The sequence below is a fragment of the Tinamus guttatus genome, unplaced genomic scaffold (genome assembly GCF_059628265.1).
Source record: "Tinamus guttatus ecotype Peru unplaced genomic scaffold, ASM5962826v1 Tinamus_guttatus_pri_ptg000252l, whole genome shotgun sequence".
Taxonomy (NCBI): domain Eukaryota; kingdom Metazoa; phylum Chordata; class Aves; order Tinamiformes; family Tinamidae; genus Tinamus; species Tinamus guttatus.
This window is the reverse complement of record NW_028288786.1, coordinates 158,848-173,565: the sequence shown is the minus strand read 5'-3', so window position 1 is coordinate 173,565 and position 14,718 is coordinate 158,848. Positions and strand designations below refer to the sequence as shown.

Below are 14,718 nucleotides of genomic sequence, written 5' to 3'. Positions count from 1 at the left end.
TCCTATTGGTGTAATAACACAGGCAGCAATTTCACGATTAACTTTAATAGCTCTACCCCAAAGACACTTCCGAGAGGAGTGTACTTGATTTGTGGAGATCAAGCATGGCCTTGGATTCCATCTCGACCTCATGGAGGCCCGTGCTCAATTGGGAGGCTGACCCTATTAGCCCCTAACTTAACCATGATCTCGAATCATACTAGGTAAAACCGACAACAGCGAAGCATTCATAAATTCCAGGAAGGATGTGATGACCAGGTGCAATTCTGGAACCCCGGGGAAATAATTGCTGCGTCCTTCTTCACCCCAGGGGTTTCTGCTGCTGCTGCCCATGTGAAACTCGCAAAGCTTGGATGCTGCCTACTGAAACAGGCTAACGCGACAACGCTTGCATTAGCAGGGCTTCTAGCTGATGTTGATTCAATTCACAAGGCTACTTTACAAAATAGAGTGGCAATAGATTTTTTTGCTTTTAGCACATGGACATGGTTGCCAGGACTTTGATAGGCTGTGTTGCATGAATCTAGCTGATCACAGCAAGTCAATACACAGAAACATTCAGATGTTGGAAGATGGAGTACACAAGTTGCAGATAGATGATGGATGGGAATGGTTGAATCAATTATTTGGTAATTGGGGTCTGTCTGGGTGGTTACTATCTCTGGTAAAAACAGGGTTGCTAATTCTGGTGATTGTTGAAATTGTGTTGCTGGTAGCACCTTGCCTTATGAGGTGCATCACTACCCACGTCACCAACCTTGTTGCTGATGCGAAAATAATGGTTATGAGGACTCATTATGCTTCATTGAGGGAAAATGATGGGTTTAGCCTCGCCTCAAAGGTTTGAGGTAGGGTCAACAGCCAGTGGGGAATGAAGGACCCAACGAAAAGTGGGACCTTGTAAAGGGTTAACCGAGCAGCAACTAGGAGTTAACCTCCCTGAAAACCACGAGGAAGATTAAGATAAGAATAGGCAAGAATTGTGAAAGGAACATTCCAAGCTTGCAAAACAAGAAGAGAATTGTGAGAGAGGAACCAACTGTGAATGCCATGAAGACACAATAGGCAGATAAGGAAGTTAAGACTGTCTATATAAACACGGGTCTCTTTCCAGAGCAGCACGGATCTCGGGCCAACTGTAAGAGGTCCGCCACCAGCCGCCTAATAAAAGCTTGCTTTTTAATCCACCAGGTTGAGTGTGCGGGTGATTACTGGGATTATGGACTAACACAGTTTGTACCAATATCTAAGTAGCTGATGAAGATGTGCAGAAAATCAGATAGTTAAGAACCTATTGTCCACAAAGGAGTCCTAAAACTTTATTCAAATAAAGGGAGAGTCCACGGGGGCATACCCCTGTGGGGTCTCTCAAATTGCTGGAGGATGCAGCCTCCTTTTATGCTGATTTCCCGACGGAGGGACACCCTCTTCTTTTCCCCATTGGCCAAGGTACTCAGAATTTATCGACTTCCCAGCCGCCAATACTGAACTCCTTGTCTCCCTCCTGTTCTCCCCTGAGGTCAGCTGGCTCCTTTGTCCCCCTTGCCAAAGAATGTGGGGCAATTCCCTCATTTGTAAAGGCATCCACTTATTGGCATATGCTGCTTTGTCCCACTCACTCATGGCTCCGCTCAGTCTTCCCCCCTGCATATGCTCCTTTGTCCCACTCATCAGCCAAAGAATGTGGGGTGACTCCCTTATTTGTAAAGACACAAACTCGTTTGTTGTGCTCAAAGACATGCTGGAGAAGATCTTGTACTCAGGTAAAACTGAAGGATTTGCTTTAGCCAAAGTGCTAGGTAATTTTATTGTATAATACAGGGTTTCAGTAGTAATGTATACAAAAATAAAACCTTTACAAGAGAGTAGAAATTTCACTTTTCAATTTAACTACATAGTTTTATTCAAATATATTTTGTATAGACCAATTACACATCTGACTAATCTCCATCAGAGAGATTTCCTTGGGGCTACACAGCCAGTGGTTTCTGCTGTCACCTCATAAGGAAAGTGGAGACTTATACTGACTTCTTTCTGAATGAAGAGAACCATTAAAAATGGGAGGTGTACAGAAGAAACACTGCACAGGGCACTTTGCTAGGAAGGTGGCTACTCATTACATTTTCCACACCTTTAGATTTAGATTAATTAAATGGGGCAGGTGGGAGGGGGAGAACAGGAAAGAAGGGGAAAAGTCATTTCTACTGAGATTTCTAGGACTTATATTCAAGGCCACAGGATCACATAGATGGTTGCATCTATAAGCCATGCTTAGTGCACATTGACCCAGAGAGTGCCTCTAGTAATTCTCCCAAACTCCCTGTGTGCCACTTGGTCAGCCTCCACACATAAAAACCCATGTAACTGCCTTTTCAGCTCAGACCTCAAAGGGAAGGGCTCCAGAGTGGACGCTCGCGCCAGGGGACCTTTCCTGGATGAGCAAAGGCACGGCAAAAGCCGCAAAGCAGGAAAGTACAGGCAGCACAAGACAGCCCCAGCACTCCATCCCTTAGTGGGCAGAGACAAGCCCCTTGCCAGAGGCGGCTCTGAGGTGGTGCCAGCAGGGAAGGCGGCCTTTCACTTTTCATTACTCATTTAGTCTCTAACATTTGTTGATCTGTAATTGATTCTGACAGCAGGAAAATTTGGCAGACCATCCATGAAAGATTAGCAGAGGATACATACTGTAACACAATCAACAGAACAGAAATTTAAACCAAGACTTATCTCTCCTATCTAATTTCTCTCTCCTTAGACTATTCTGCATCAGTTATTCTATTGTGCACCTCTCTCCTACCTTCTCTCTCCCTCTGGTTTACTGTGAAAACCTTAAAGACTTAAATCCAGTATTTTTTTCAATAGAAAAATATCAAAATACAATCCTCTTCCCCCTTAATATAGCCTTCACTTTTGGACGGGTTATCACTGAGCTTCTGGATTAAAAGGAAAATAAAATAGAAAAGAAAGAATGGTGGCCTTACTATCATATTCTATTCCTCCACTCAAAAAAACAAACTCATTTGAGATTAGTTTTTGAAAGAGGAAAAAAAAAAAGTTCAAGTGCTCCAGGATAGGTTTAGTACTATAAACTCTATGCAGAGAGAAGTGTATAAGCTTTAGCACTGGCTAAGCCTGTAGTTAGCTCCTAAGATCTATGACTCTTCATGCACTGAAAAAGAAAGCTGGAAACCCAGGTCAGGGCTCATGGTGGTAGTGAAACACCGCAATCTATGGTCCCTAAGTCCATCTGTGAATTTAACTCTCAAACTGTAGATGGTCACTCTGTCCTATAGCACTAGTCAAGCTAAAGAAGAAAACATCTTAAATAATAGAAATATTAAAATAAAAAAGGCTAGAGCTTCCCAGGTATTAAAATTCTTCTTAGTATCTTAGGTACTTGTGAAAGGATTTCACTCCTGTACACTGTTCTGATCCCCACCAATTCAGTGAAAAAGTATCAAAGAGAAAATGTCACCTACTTCATAAAAGCATACAATTCTGGCATTAGAAAAGAAACAAACTCAATTTTCTAATTTGTAATGTGTTAAATATCCATTGAAACAAAGTGTCTCTTGTTCAAATGATTATTTTAATTAATAAACTATAATATGAGCAGTACCACGAGGTGAACAGTAACAAGCACAAGGTTTTTACTGAAAGTATGCTGCCTCACTAATACTCTACTCAAATTGCATTGAATTATGTCAACAGTCAATATTTCGGCACAACTGCTAATAATACATTAATTAATAACACAAAGGAATGGATGCATATCAGTTTGGTAGCTTGAAAATATACAGATTATGCAATGTGCTTTGGGGTTGATTTACTGTCCAGGAGTTTAAAAGATAGCTCTGGTTATACTCAAAACTATTTGAGAATTTCTTTGACATTAGCATAAGTTAATAGCTAGAAAAAAGTCAGGTCTTTTTTTTTTCCTCTATCTAATAATAAACTTCATGATTTGGACGTGTGCTTGTTTCTGATCATGAACAGAATATAAAAAAAGTATTTCTCCTCTTGCTGAATGTTATTACTCCATAAATGAATTGCATGTACAAAAGGGACTGAAAGATATAAAACGAAGTGATAGAAAAATGGGAAATAAAAATCTTTAATGTGGATATGTGTAGATAAAGAGCATAATGCCCATCAGTCTAAATCCTAAAAATTCTCATTTTGACAGAGTTGCTTCTAACATTCTCTTATCCAATCATAACCTAATCAGAATGAGAGAGGCCAAAACTCCTGAGATTGCTAATGTCACTACTATTCCCCCACACAAGGAATCTTGTAGCCCTCTTCTGGCAAGACAATGATAAACATTCCCTTATCTAGTCCTTGTTCAAACTTCTCCACCCTTAATTTTGGACCACAGAATGTGAAAGCACTTTGGAGAAATACAATTACAGAAATTAACATTTGGATAACCCTGATTGCTATTGTATAACTGAAACTGCTGAATTGCATGAACTCTGCCAATGTAGCAGAAAAGTGAGGGAGAAACTTTGGGTACTGTTCTCAAGGAAAAGATAGGGAAGTGGGAAGTCTTGCGTTGGCGGGCTGGTCTTGCTTCGTTAAAATTTGCAGCGGTGCCCAGCTGGCCGAAGAACTGATAACATCGAATAAGGGACCAAAAACACATCTCTCTGATGGTGTCAGGAGCAGATAATCTTTTGAAACTTTCCTGAAGATTCTGTGAGAATCATCTTATAATAATGACCATAGCACAGTCATGTAGAGGGATGGCTAGAGAGCCGCATACATGGCTGCCCAGCAGGCCTGCTCAATTCCAGCCTTCAGGTTTCAGTGAAAGAACAAAGGGAGTGCTAACTAGGAGATAAGAAAGTAGCCCATGGAATACACCGATCTTTGTTATCCCTAAGAAGTCAGGGAAGTGGAGGTTACTTCATGATCTTCGTGCAGTTAATCAACAGATGCAGGCAATGGGGGCTCTACAGCCCGGCCTGCCTTCTCCTTCTATGATCCCGGAAAATTGGTACTTGTTGATAATTGACTTAAAAGATTGTTTCTATACCATCCCGCTGCAAGCCCAGGACTCCGTCCGTTTTGCATTTACGCTACCCTCCATAAATAGGGCAGCACCTGCTAGGCGTTATCAGTGGGTAGTGTTACCCCAGGGAATGAAGAACAGTCCGATAATGTGCCAACTGTTTGTGGCTGCGGCCCTTCAGCCATTGCATACACAGTGGCCACACACATTGATCTATCATTATATGGATGATATCCTTTTTGCGCGAGCAGAACCTATTACGGTAAAGGAGGAGGAAGTAATTTCGAAGGCCCTTCGGGAGCGAGGGTTGCAAATCGCACCTGAAAAGGTACAACGTACTCAGCCTTGGAAGTACTTGGGCTGGCTTATATCAGAGGCTACCATTAGGCCACAGAAGGCAGAATTGAAGGTGAGCCTGCGCATGTTGTCTGATGTGCAAACCCTTATGGGGGATTTGCAATGGGTACGGTCTGTCCTAGGTATCACCAATGATGAGATTGCACCGTTAGTGCCCTTACTAAAAGGTACCGACCCAGCGACGCCAATCAACCTGACAGAGCAGCAACAACAGTGCCTTCAGAATCTCTCCCAGGTCTTGTCTCGGCGGTTAGCCCGCCGCCGGAGGTTGGACCTCGGTATAACCTTACTACTGTTAAAGGGGCCGACTAGTTACGCTGCTGTAATTAGTCAGCTCACAAAAGAAAAAGGGAGAGAGACGCAGGTATCGGTGCTAGAATGGGTATTCCCTGCAGTGCGCCCAAAAACAGCCCTTGCGACACCCTTTGAGATTCTGGGATCTCTAATTCGGAAAGGTAGGGATCGGGTTGTAGCGATCGCAGGTGAAGAGCCAAACATGATAGGTCTACCGATACAAAAGGAAGATTTAGAGTGGGCAATTAGGCACTCGACAGCTCTGCAGCTGGCGTTGTTGGATTTTTCAGGGGACATAATATCGCGCCCAGTGTCGGGGAAAATCGGTCATTTGTTAAACAATTATGATTGGGTCGAACGCCCTAGGCGATCCAAGCGACCATTGGCAAATGCGGTGACAGCTTTCACAGATGCAGGTAAAAAGTCGCGCTTGGCCGCAATTACCTGGCGGAATGGAGATCGGTGGGAGTCTCAGACTTTATCCGCGGAGAAGAAGGATTCCCTTCAAACCTTGGAATTGAAAGCAGTAGTTTGGGCCTTCACCAAGTGGGTGTCAGTACCCTTGAATGTGGTCACTGACTCCTTATACGTAGCAGGAGTGGTAGACCGAATAGAAGATGCCTTGATTAAGGCCATGGAAGATCAGCGATTGGGAAAGTTGTTTTTTCAACTAAGGAAGGCGATTATGATGAGGTCCGAGTCCTACTGCGTGATACATATCCGTAGCCATACATGGGAATTAGGCCTAGGGGAAGGGAACGCCCGAGCAGATAAGTTGGTGAGTGTAGCCCCTCGGATGGGACCATTCAGTCGGTTCGAGGCAGCAAGAGTGGGTCATGGAATGTTGCATGCTAATGCTAAGGGTTTGGCAAGACAGTTCGGGATATCCTTGGAAGATGCACGGGGAATTGTGCAGGCGTGCCCACAGTGTAGTCACCATGGTCCAGGATTGGGTATCGGGGTTAATCCGAGAGGATTGAGGGCCTTAGAGCTGTGGCAAATGGATGTCACGCATGTGTCGAGCTTTGGAAGACTGACATACGTCCATGTTTGTGTCGATACCTTTTCTAAAGTCATATGGGCAACGGCACAGCCTGGGGAAAAGGCCATACATGTAAAAAAACACTTGTTAGCATGCTTTGCAGTCTTGGGGGTACCTGAAAAGATTAAGACTGACAATGGCCCCGCGTATGTTAGTCAGACACTCCATCATTTCTGTGATACCTGGGGGGTGGAGCACAGTACGGGTATCCCACACTCCCCTACGGGACAAGCAGTCGTAGAACGAGCCCATCGAACCTTGAAAGAGTATCTGGGAAAGTTTGAGGACATTTCTGACCCAAAAGAGCGCCTTTCAGTTGTTCTCTTTGTGCTAAATCATCTGTGCATTTTTGGTGCAGAGGAAGTGCCACCTATTGTCAAGCACACGCAGTGTGTTCCTCCCGTGGAGACCAGAATGTGGGTACAGTTCCGAAACCCGAAAACTGGAATCTGGGAAGGTCCTGCTGAAGTGCTGTTCCTCGGCAGGGGTTACATGTGTGTTTCTACCATTTCAGGTCCCCTGTGGGTGCCCAGCAGGTGGACGAAGGTAGCAGAGGGGCCAACGCCACCCACGCAAGATGAAGACATTTCTGGTGCTGATTCTCGTGGGCCTTAATGTCTGTGAGTGGGAGGCTTCGGTACTCCACCCACGGCTGTTCGACCCTCGGCAAAATATCTGGGTAACATTGGCCAGAGAGCTAAATACTACACAATTTTGTGCTAGCTTAGCGACACCCAGCACACCCTTTGTGACCTGTTTGGTAGGGGTCCCACTTAACGATAGCGAAGCAGTGGTTTTTGCGGCTCACTATGATGATAGTTGTAAGAACGCAAGTAGCAGCTGGTGTGACTATAAGAACATGTCTGTCGTGATGTCGCAGTTCGACCAGTGGGTTAACGGTCAGCTGGATATGGATAACCCCCCACAGGAGTTTGAGCTACTAGATCCTCTTAATGCTACTGCTTGCATTTTTTTAAATACTAGCACCACGGCAGTACCACTGCCTTATCCACTCCGCTTATCCAATAACACCACCCCTGTAAACCCGATTGGAAACAGGTTAAGTTGGGAAAACTGGTGCGCCGGGTCAGTCCCTGAGGTTAAAGGTAATGCTCTGCCTCGTAAACTTCCTCCCGGATATTTCCTTATATGTGGAAATCGAGCCTGGGCTGGCATTCCAGCCCAGCCCATGGGAGGACCTTGCACAATCGGTCGCCTTAGTATGATATGGCCCCACGGGCCTCCTGGGAGCCGGAAAATAGCAGTTAGGCGACGAAGAAGTACAAAGGTTGCTATAAGCAGTGATTGCATTGATGATGTTGATTTATGGAATGATTGGGAGGTGATAGTGGCTTCTTTCTTCGGTCCTGGGGTGTCAGCCGCCCGAGCCCACCGGAATATTGAACATCTTGCATGCTGGGCAGTCAAGCAGGCAAACGCAACCAGTATGGTGCTTAGCGAATTGTCAGATGATTTAACCCAGGTACAACACGCTGTATTACAAAACCGTGCCGCTATTGATTTCCTGCTTCTTGCTCACGGACATGGGTGTCAGGACTTTGACGGCATGTGCTGTATGGACTTGAAGGATCATTCAGCGGCGATACATCAACAGCTCCACAACCTGACCAAGCATACAGAGAAAGTAACAAAGGCTGTGGGATTCTTCGGTCTAGATGGACTAACGGACTGGTTAGGAATTGGGGGATGGATAAAATCGTTGATGAAATCGTTGTTAATGTTGTTACTATGGGGACTGTTGTTTGTAATTGGCTTAATGATTGCTTGTACCTGTTTGCGCGCTTTAATGTCACGGTTATTAACTGCTTTTTCACGCAATCCGAATCTGACGCCTCAAGGCTGGCTTGCTTCCCGGGGTCACCTAATCTAAAGAAAAGGGGGGATTTGATTTCTCTTTTAAAGTGGGGGTTGAAGAATTGTAATGCTTTAGACGAGGATAACAACCGCTAGTAGGGCTAGTATTTCTATTTGCTATGTTCCTCTTTATCATGTGTTTCATCCTATGTATATTGATGCTGACATGAGGTATGGTTGAAGGCTGGAAACTTGTACGATCCGTAGAATCATAAAACTGTTGTACAAAACAGAACCTAAGACCTTGAGAAAGAAGATGTTTGCCTGCCCGGGTTGAGAGATAAGGAGTGCGAAGGCGGCTGCCCAGCCAGGCTCAGAGCCGACCTCCTCCAAAAGCAGCTGAAGGCGGCTGCTCAACCGGGCTTGTAGCCAACTTAACTGCAAACATCCTCTAAATTAGTTTGAAGGTCAAACACCCGAGAGGGAGGAGATGAGAAAGGCAAGACCCTCAGACTGACGGTTGCGTCCACTTACTGGTATGCGCACCTGCACGACCAGGAGGGAAGGTTATGTGACTGAAGGTGGAGTTTGTCCACCCGCCCCGGTCTGCCTGCTGGCACGTACTGGCCCTACGTGACAGGATGCACCGGGCTTAAACAGATAAAGCAGAGCGTAAAGGGGGGGGGCGGTGAGACTCCTAACACTGAGACCCACGTTGTCTCTGCGGGGACGCCTGCCGAGTTGGGAGTCTGTCAGCAACCCTCTAATCTGCTAACTCAAGAGAATACTCAGTCTCAGTATCCTGCCGACGAGTGTTACCTCAAGAGTAATTATCTATGCTTGGTTTCTGAAATCGGATGGGTGACAGAGAAAATGGGAGAGGCCTTAGCTGGAAGCAACCTCACATACATCAGATGTAGCAGGCAAACAGCTGGTACCCTAGCGGTGGGAAGTGTGAGCCTGCAGAACATCATGAGAGGAAGAAGTGTCCTGTACTACTAAGCAGGCCTTGCTGGTACAAAAGAAAAAGGGGGAATTGTAGAGGGATGGCTAGAGAGCCGCGTACATGGCTGCCCAGCAGGCCTGCTCAATTCCAGCCTTCAGGTTTCAGTGAAAGAACAAAGGGAGTGCTAACTAGGAGATAAGAAAGTAGACCAAGGTCAGAGGGAATAAAAGAGCTGTTGAACTAAAAGGATGAGCTAAACAAGTAAGGGGGGCTGTAAGGGTCTGAGTTAGATCATTGTCTACCAATTAGGAGCCTGTGTAATTACATCACTAATTGTTAAGAATCATATAAATGTACTGCATGAAAAGCTAATAAACGAAGTCAGTTCCAGCTTCTATGAAGTTGATGTCTGGCATTCCTGACCCGCTCCAAGCTGCAACACAGTCACATAGTCCTTCTCCTGTGCTTTTAAGATTTCCTTCTGGAGAAAAAGTCCAGCCTTCCTGGACCCCTTTGCTCTTCAGGACTGTCACCCAAGGGACTCTCCCAATCAGTGTCTTAAGTGCAAAGTCTGCCCTTCGGAAGTCCAACGTAGCAGTTTTGCTGACGCCCCTCCTGACTTCACTGAGAATTGAAAACTCTATCATCTCATGGTCACTGTGCCCAAGACAGTCTCCGACCACCACATCTCCCACCAGTCCTTCTCCGTTGGCAAAGAGCAGGTCCAGAGGGGCTCCTCCCCTGGTAGGCTCACTTAATGGCTGTGATTGATAGGAAGTTATCTTCCACGCACTCCACGAACCTCCTAGATTGTTTCCTATCTGCTGTACTGCATTTCCAACAAACATCTGGTAGGTTGAAGTCCCTCATGAGAACAAGGGCTGCCGATCGTGAGACTTCTGCCAGCTGCTTGTAGAATGCCTCGTCTGTCTCTTCATCCTGGTTGGGTGGCCTATAGCAGACTCCCACCAGAATATCAGCTTTGTTGGCCTTCCCCATGATCCTGACTGAACTGCTAGGGCCTGAAATAGAACACTGACTTGGCACACACTGCCAGTAGTAGAACAAAAAAAAATCTGTTTTAAAAATGTCCCTCAATCCTTTTGCAAGGTGATTATGATATGCTTTGGTGCATTAACAGCAGCATTGATTTGATACCTGAAAAGATCCCACACACAGAATCATATATCTGTGTATGCCTCTGTTGGTTATCACCAAGGGATCTTAGACAACCCATATGTGCACTTATAACTAAGAGGGCATGAGATGAAATACAGTAATGGAGAAATGATCAGGAAAGTGATTTGGGACTGTTCCAAAAATATTAGTTAGTTATGCATGGTTACATAAAACTATGCATAAATAAAACCCTATCTTTTTAAGTTACCAAAATGGAACAGAAATGTCAAGAATATAGAAGCTCCCTACATTCAAAGTAAACAGCAGAGAATGAAGAGATGATATTTTCCAGGCCTGTTCTGCTTAAAGAAATAGAAAATAACTAAGAATAAATCCCTTTTAGCACTAAGTAGCCATACTATACTGACATTTTACATTTGCTAAAATAGAACTATTATCGAAGGCTTTTACACATTGAAAAGTGCTTAAATACTGTTGCAATATATACATTCTCCAAAAATCAGAAAAGAAAAAGGGGACAGATAAAACATTAAATATTTAAAAAATACAGTATTACAAAAGGAATTCACAGAGGTATAAAAAGATTTCATTTGCAGTATGACAATCTTATAATTAACCAAGAGTTCATATCAAAATACAATTAATCTCACATGAAAAATAAAATCCTAACAGTTCCAAAATATTCAGTAATGAATCTAAAGAAATAGTCTATGTTCAATAAAATCTCATTTCTGTACTCAGTAAGCCATGAACCTAAATACATTAGGTTATGTTCCCCTGGTGAACGGGATGGGCACCCTGGTTATGAATAACACAGAAAAAGCAGAGATGCTGAATGCCTTCTTTGCTTCGGTGTTTACCAAGGGCAGCCCTTTAGAGCCCCAGGCGCTAGGGACAAGAGAAGATGCCTGGAGAGAGGAAGACTTGCCCTCGGTAGAGGAAGATTGGGTCAGAGAGCATCTAAGGAACCTCGATACCCACAAATCCATGGGCCCTGATGGGATGCACCCCAGAGTGCTGCGTGAGCTGGCGGATGTCATAGCTAAGCCGCTCTCCATCATCTTTGAAAGATCCTGGAGAACGGGAAATCATGCTTGACTAACCTGATAGCCTTCTATGATGGAATGACCGGCTGGATAGATGAGGGGAGAGTGGTGGATGTCGTCTATCTCAACTTCACCAAGGCTTTTGACACCGTCCCTCACAACGTCCACCTGGGCAAGCTCCGGAAGTGTGGGATAGATGAGTGGATAGTGAGGTGGATTAGGAACTGGCTGGATGGCAGAGCTCAGAGGGTGGTGATCAGCGGTGTCGAGTCTAGTTGGAGGCCTGTAGCCAGCGGGGTCCCCCAGGGGTCAGTCCTCAGTCCAGTCCTGTTCAATTTATTCATCAATGACCTGGAGGAAGGCACAGAGTGCTCCCTCAGCAAGTTTGCTGATGATACCAAACTGGGAGGAGTAGCTGATACCTCAGAGGGCTGCGCTGCCATCCAGAGGGACCTGGACACACTGGACAACTGGGTGGTGAAAAACCTCATGCAATTCAACAAGGCCAAGTGCAAGGTTCTGCACCTGGGGAGGAATAACCCCAGACACCAGCACAGGCTGAGGACTGACCTTCTGGAGAGCAGCTCTGCAGAGAAAGACCTGGGTGTCATGGTGGATGACAAATTGACCATGAGGCAGCAGTGTGCTCTTGTGGCCAAGAAGGCCAATGGGATCCTGGGGTGCATTAAGAAGAGCGTCTCCAGCAGGTCGAGGGAGGTGATCCTGCCCCTCTACTCAGCCCTGGTGAGGCCGCATCTGGAGTATTGTGTCCAGTTCTGGGCTCCACAGTACAAGAGGGATGTGGAGCTGCTGGAGAGAGTCCAGCGCAGGGCTATGAGGATGATCAGGGGCCTGGAACATCTGCTGTATAAGGAGAGGCTGAGAGAGCTGGGCCTGTTCAGCCTGGAGAAGAGAAGGCTGAGAGGGGATCTGATCAGTGTCTACAAGTACCTCAAAGGAGGCAGTGAGGAGGATGGTGCTGGCCTCTTTTCACTGGTGGCCACCGACAGAACTAGAGGAAATGGCCACAAACTGAAGCACCAAAAGTTCCACATGAACTTAAGGAAAAATTTCTTAACAGTGAGGGTGACAGAGCACTGGAACAGGCTGCCCAGAGAGGTTGTGGAGTCTCCTTCTCTGGAGATCTTCAAAACCTGCTTGGATGCAGGCCTGTGCCACGTGCTCTAGGTGACCCTGCGTGTGCAGGGGGGTTGGACTAGATGACCTCTAGAGGTCCCTTCCAACCTTAAGCATTCTATGATTCTATGATATAATGTACAATGTACAAATACAATAACCTAAATACTCATTATTTAAATTTAAAATTTATATATAATAGAAAAAATATCTATAAATACTAAAAAAAACCCCTACATATCAACTTAAATAAATGCTGGAATTCCCTAAAAACTAAGCAGAATAAATGCACTTCACAGCTAGACCACAATGTACCATTCACATTTTTACTATCTCTATAATCAAAGCAGACTAAACTAAAAGAGAATATCATTCACAGTTTTAAAAGTTACCTAGAAGATATAACCTTCACTTTTGATGTGATCAGAGTTGTCCTCATACCTTTACCTAAAGTTAGGAAAAGTCCATAAAAACATGTATTGAATTTATATTCCTTATAGAGAATAGGTATAAGGTGTTAAAAGGTGTGAAGAAACTAACTCCTGCTTTTTATTTTTTTTAATTAAATTAAGTAGAGATAAGCATATATAAAACGTTAATTTTGAGAATAACGGAACTTATGGTTTATTTTTTTTAGAATTATTATAGAAAAAGATCTAGGAGTTTTGCTTATGAAACTTAACTCTGAATTTGTTGTTATGCTATTTTTTTAAAAAAAGTAGAAGATGCCTTACCTATGCTTGAAACTTGTCAGTCTTCTATTCCATTAACCATATATGCCTAACTCATACTTAAAATGGAAAGATTAAGTCACAATTAGTTGGTTTATGAATAAAACTGAGCAAATAATAAAAAATATTGGAAAGAACGCAAGGAAACTGATAAGCTTTCTAAATCGTAATATATTTTAATTCTTTAATTTCATGTTGTTTCTCTTCTGACAGGCATTGTGAAATGGTTAACTGATTTAAAAGATTTTTTTTAATTCCAGATTTGCAGTGATGCTGCTGGGATGATACCTGTTTCCCTGTCTGTAGCATTGCCTTATATACGACACATAAAGTACGGATGAAACTGTGAATAGTGATAACTCTTCCAAACTTTATGAGAATTTTACCACTTAAAAATTACCTTCTTCCTTCAGAAAATTTCTGCATTACAGCTTTATAGACCATGAATTTCAGTTACTTAGTCAACAGTGGAGTTCAAATGAGAAATCCAAAAGCAGGGGAAAAAAAGTAGAAGGATGTTTGGGGAGATTCTGAATGCCATTCTTTTAGGACAGCAATTATTTATTATACAAATTAAGACGGAGTGTTATTTTGAAGGAATAAACTGAGCAGAGTACAGCAGGCGGAAAAAGTTCAGAAAAGGAATGGAGAGTCACAGAAAAATTAAACAAGAACAACAACAAAAAATCTTCCAAGAATTTTCATGCTAGAAAAAAACACTAAGAAAATTGCACTCTCATCTGTCCAAAAGTCAGCAACTGAGATAGTTCCAGTAGCTGAACTATTGACCTAATAGCATAATATTTCCACTTGGCATCACAAGGATCATATTTATATGAACATAATAATACAAACATGAAAATACTTTCAGCTTAATAGAATATGTAGAATATTTGCATTACCTTAACAACAGGATTCAGCAGAATGACACCAGATTTCTTAGTAATTACTTGCTTTGTTGTGTAATGATGGTCTATGAGCTGAGGAATAGTTGGAAATCCAGTTCCTTCAAAGCGATACTGATTCTGTATGGAGGTAAAATGAAATAATTGTTTCTTTACAAGTAAAATTTCAAAGAAGAAACTGCAAAAGTGCATTATCAAGCTTTCATCACTAATAACAAAACAAAAAGAGTTTACTTTTACAGAATTAAATCTCTGTATTAATCAAATTAATAAAACTTCTACTGAATTAAA

General features: G+C 43.5%; 1 protein-coding gene across 1 annotated transcript in view; it reads right to left on the bottom strand.

Annotated features, from left to right (window-relative positions):
* The window catches only part of LOC104577507 (tyrosine-protein kinase Fer-like), a 164,840-nt gene that overhangs the window by 46,635 nt on the left and 103,487 nt on the right, over positions 1-14,718 (bottom strand). Inside the window, exon 12 of the mRNA XM_088526692.1 lies at positions 14,425-14,547. Coding sequence (XP_088382818.1) covers positions 14,425-14,547 — 123 coding nt within the window. The remainder of the gene's footprint in view (positions 1-14,424; positions 14,548-14,718) is intronic.